Source organism: Brachyhypopomus gauderio, chromosome 13 (genome assembly GCF_052324685.1).
Source record: "Brachyhypopomus gauderio isolate BG-103 chromosome 13, BGAUD_0.2, whole genome shotgun sequence".
Lineage (NCBI taxonomy): Eukaryota > Metazoa > Chordata > Actinopteri > Gymnotiformes > Hypopomidae > Brachyhypopomus > Brachyhypopomus gauderio.
The window spans coordinates 772,283-777,500 of NC_135223.1; the positions used below are offsets into that span (position 1 = coordinate 772,283).

At 44.3% G+C, this 5,218-nt stretch overlaps 1 protein-coding gene across 1 annotated transcript in view; it reads left to right on the top strand.

The window, feature by feature from the left end:
• The first annotated feature begins 431 nt into the window (after window positions 1-431).
• efna3b (ephrin-A3b) overlaps window positions 432-5,218 on the top strand; it is a 54,585-nt gene continuing 49,798 nt past the window's right edge. The window contains exon 1 of the mRNA XM_076971060.1: window positions 432-769. Within this exon, the coding sequence (XP_076827175.1) occupies window positions 663-769 (107 nt within the window). The 5' untranslated portion in view covers window positions 432-662. The remainder of the gene's footprint in view (window positions 770-5,218) is intronic.

A 5,218-nucleotide genomic window follows, 5' to 3' on the forward strand; every position in this document is an offset into this window, starting at 1 on the left:
GAGGCTTGTGGTACCACGGTCGGTTGTGGATGGAGCAGAGGGAAGCGAATAAAACTCGCGCGAGGACTTGTTCGTCACACATCTGTAAGTGTGAAATGTCTCCCAGCGCTGCAAAGGATTTTCCACGCGCGTCGACGGACACTATCGAGCCATAATCGTTCTCAAAACGACACCCAACATTAAAGAACACTAGTTCTGATGCTCGGGGCTTTTATCGCCCGAGACCCGCGACCGCAGTCTCGTCTGACCGACTCCCCCCTTTGTTGGTACTTCGATGTTTTTGTCCCGCGCGCGCAGCTGCACCCGCGCGCTCTGAGTCGCCTCGCGCTCCACCAGACCCCCGAGCGGCGCGAGCGGAGACGGCGCGAGATCCGCCGCCTGTCGGACAGCGGGGTTGGGTCGCGAGCGATGGGGGACGGGGGGGAGGGGGTCCTCGCGATGGATGCTGACTTCTGCGGCGCGCGCACAGTCTCTTCGCCTTTAGAGTGACCAGCGCTCGTGCGGAAGGTCGTCGGATCTCGTGCGCGCTTCGCTGCGTCTCGTGACAGCTGTTCCTCCCTGGTTCCGACGGGATGGTGTCGGCGCGGCGTTGCCTCGCGTGACCGGACCGACACAGACGAAGAGAGAAAGGGGAGTCGGGGAGAGACGAATATCGGGGGATTATGGCTCTTGTTGCACCTGTGATCTTTCTTATAACTCTCACCTGCGTGAACTTTTACGTGGCGCACGCCAACAGACACGCGGTGTACTGGAACAGTTCCAACATACAGTAAGTTCCCCTCCTTTGTGTTACGCTGTGCAGCACGTCTGCCTAATACACCCGGGTTTGCAGTGCACTGGTACATTCACATGATACTGGATCATAGTATTTCCAATTACATCTTTATCAACAAAAACAAAAAATAATATATATTTATATAGATGTATCTATATATATATATATATATAGTCCTGTTTCTCTGGCTCATTCGTGAATCACTTATTTTACCTATATCATAGGGTTTATATAACCTCATGTCATGCACTGGGAGGGTTTTGTAAATTCTATTGTTTTAACTCGTATGCTTTACGCAAATCTCCCAGAATGACCAATAATAGTCAGCTGCATACACTATAGCTGACATTTCTACCTTTGGAAGGTTGGTAGTTTTAAATGCATTGGCTGGGACTTTAATCAGTTTGATTGCAGTATGTTCGTGTGTGTATCTGTGTGGTGTCACACATACCTGTTTGTTAAATCAGTGATTTTGAGCAGCCTGGTTTTAATGAATGACTCTTTTTAACTGCCCCTGTGGCGATACTTTGTCCTGTTCTTCTGTCAGCAACGTCCTATAAGTTCTCACAGCATCACTCCGCATCGTTTCAGACTGCCTGGCCAAAAGCTGCAGTGTCATCAGATTGGGTCTCCTTCACCACACGGGGTCCTTCCTCAGAACTCCTCAGTGTACAGGAGCAGAGTTGTGGCAGAGCAGTGTAGTAGGTCCCCCACAACCACGTGGTGCAGAGTGTAAGTGCTACTGCTGAAATGGGCCCTGTTTGGTGTATGAGGGTCTCGTTGTTATTAGACTGACTGTGTTCTCTGTGTAAGACTGTAGAACTGTAGAGTCCGACATATCACTCCCCACAGGGGACCTGAGAACAGGTCAAGATGGACCTCCCCAAATCCAGCTCATCTCTCTTTCTCTCCCTCTCTTTCTCTCTCTCTCTCTCTCACTCTCTCTCTCTCACTCTCTCCCTCTCTCTCTCTCTCTCTCTCCCTCTCTCTCCCAGCGTGGTTCATGGAGTCTTGTCTCTCTGTTCCCGTATTCACTTCTATGCCGTTTTTCACTGTGACCCTCAATGTGTTAACACTGTCAGCATACCACAGTTCCATCTCTCTTGCCCCCCCTTACACACACACACACACACACACACACACCACACGCACACACGCGCGCACACACACACGCATACACACACACACATACACACACACACACACACACACACACATAACTTTCATTTGACATTCAGATAAGTTATAAATTTGCTAGATGACTTCTGGAAGACCATTAGTGTCTTCCATATTTGTTTCAGAATATGATAGACAGCTAGTGTGACACTTCTGGAGCTGCGTGTCATGTCAAGTGTGGGCTTAGAAGTGCCAAATCTCAGCAAAATCGATGGAATAATGCAGAAATCGACCTACTTTCACCAACGCTGGTGATGCGGCAGCCTGGGGTGGAGTGCGAATTTAGCCTAAATCATAATCATATTAAATCCAAATCTTTCAGCTGAGCACAGGGGCCATATAGTGCAGGATCTATGTTCCTCCACCCTGTTTCCATAAAGAACAGAGCGGGTTTATATGTTTAACTTCATCTCTCATAGACTCATCTCGGTTAGTCATTAACCGTCATTTGCCCCTAAAAGTACCTTGTGGTTGTTTACTGTTTATTTCTTTTTTTATTATTTTTCTTCACAAATCAGGATTCAGCGCTTATCTGATATGTAAAATTAAATCAGGATTCAGCACTTGTCTGAAATGTAAAATTAGTCCAAATTTGCTCATAGTCTCAAGTTCTTTATTTTCTACTATTTATGCCACATGCAATATTTATGCCATCTAATATAATATATAATAAACTATTTTGAACAAAGATGTGCTACACAAAATAGTGATACATATGTAGTTCATTATGTGTTATTTATATTGAGTATTTAACAGTATTAGATTTTTGCGAAAGACTAGTGTGTAAATGTAAGGGCATCTCTCAGGTCATTCTCACACAGGACTCACCTTCTTTGACCACTTCTTATTTCAGCCTTTCTTTGCTCGGTCTTGGCATTCTGAATAATAATAGTAACAATAAAATTCTCAAATTGTCATTTTGTTGTGATGACTGACATACAAAATTACATTATATATCAAAACCATTATACATATATATTCATAAATACATGAATTAATATTCATGTTCATATTGAATATTCAGTCATCAATATTTTTATATTTTTTATTGTCCCTAAATATTTTAATGTAGTGTATAGATAAAAGAATGTAGATCACCTCAGCTTAGATACAAGAACCAGGTCAACCGGAGATGTGTATGAACAATCGGAGAAAAGCAAACGCATTTAAAGGTTAGTGGCAACGCAGGCAGCGTTCAGACTGAACGTTTAGCTGGAACTGAAATGGCAGAACGTTTAATGTGCATTTAGACTTGACAATGAAACTCGAAACGGCAATTAAAGCAATTAATGAGAGACAAATAAAGGATCTGTTTTTTTTTTGTCATCAGTTTGTATAAAGTACAATCAAGAATCATGTCCTTCATATATTTACTGTTATTGTTATTCTACCATGGAAATCTCTGTCTCATTTATGAACAGCCATGTTTTTGGGGCATCCTGTTTTCAGGATTGTTTTCTACAAATAGGCACTGAAATGGAGGAATCACGTTTATGTAGATTTATGTGTAAAAAGCCTTTGCAGAACCCTGTTGAGCCTTTAAGGCTGGATTGTGTAGGATTTGTTCACCATCGTTTACATTTTCTCAAAAGATGGCCGACAAAACACTGCTGTGAACTCAAACTCACACCCATTATTCTTCAACTTAGCCCCCTTTCGCCAGCGACCTTTCAAAGGTCCCGACAGACCAGGTTTGTCTCAAAAAAAGGTTTTTGCAAAAAAAAAAAAAAAAAGACCTTGAAGGTATTTGTGTGTGTGGCCTCCAAGCTGTAGATGTACTGACCAAACGGTCGAGAGTGGTGGAGCCAATAGTCAAGCGTACAAAAGTTTGGCTGGTGTTATCAGAACCAGTGGTGGACTCTGGAGAGAATCATTCTTCCACTCCCGTTCACAGTGGATAAGGTCTGTCTGGAGTCCTACATGGGGAACACAGCTGAAGGAATGTAACATGTGGAGATGGTTAGTGACTGGATCCACATTCTTCTGCTCTGTCTTTTCCAGGTTGACTCTGCTTTTAAACAGCTTTACATGAAAGATGATGTTAGTCCTCACGCTGAAGAAATTATACAGGCTGCACAATGTGAAATTTAATTACACACAATTGACTTTAACATCTCCTTTTAGTTGTTGTGGTCTGGCCATTGTTTGTTCAAGAGATTTCAGTCAAAAACATCAGACATTTTGCCTGGCAGCCTGGCGTGATATTTCAGTCAAAATATTCTGGAAGACGGGAAGTGTTCAGGCGTAAAAAATGCAAAATTCCTCAGTGTTCTTGAGAGGTCTTGTTTAAGGAGCAGGTCAGCCGTACGTGGACTAGGCTTGTCGGTAGGCCCGTGGCGAGGATTTCCAGTAATCCGCGATTTTCCACAAGCAGGGATTCGCCTCGTCTTCCCCGATGTTTCGGAGAGGCACGTCTGTCTCCGGTGAGCTGCACAGAAGGAAGAGTGTAGCAGAGCTGACAAAAAGAGGAAAAAAACCTTTATTTTTATCAAAAATGAGCTAAAGCACGGGCGAAAATTGTGGCAGGCTTTATGAAAGTGTTGCTTAGATTTAAGAGAAGTTTTTAGATTTATGTTTTTTTTTCTCATTTTGTGAGAGAAGAGAAGAGCATTGTGGAAACTAAAGCAGCATGCGGAAGATGGAAAGGGGTGGGGGAGGGGTGATGTGTGTGTATGTATGTTTTGTGTGTGTGTGTTTGTGTATGTTTTGTGCGTGTGTGTATGTGTGTGTGTGGTGTGTTTTGTGTGCGGTGTGTGTGTGTGTGGTGTGTGTGTATGTGTGTTTATGTGTGTGTTTTGTATGTGTGTATGTGTGTGTTTGGTGTGTGTGTGTGTGTGTATTTTGTGGGTGTGTGTGTGTGTGTGTGTGTGTGTGTGTGTGTGTGTGTGTGTGGTGATGCCCTCTTACCTCTACTTGGCCTAGTTGCACTACACACTGGGAGCTGGAGTGGGAGACTGACAGGGTTCTGGCGCTGTGTTGGGATGTGAGCTCTTTGCTCCGCGGTGTTGTGTCTGTGGGATGCGAGACTCATCCTCTTTTCTTAAGCCCTCTCCCGTGCCGTCTGGCTGGTCACCCAGGCCTGCTCCCACAGGACCTGGACATTTTCACTGGTTAAATGTTTCCCTGAGCAAGACATGACAGTGGTGGCTAAAACGAAGAAAAAAACCCAACCAAGAGATAAAGGGAAGAAAACGTAACGAAGTGAAGCGTCCGCACACAGCAGCTCACACACACAGTCCTCACACACACAGTCCTCACACACACAGT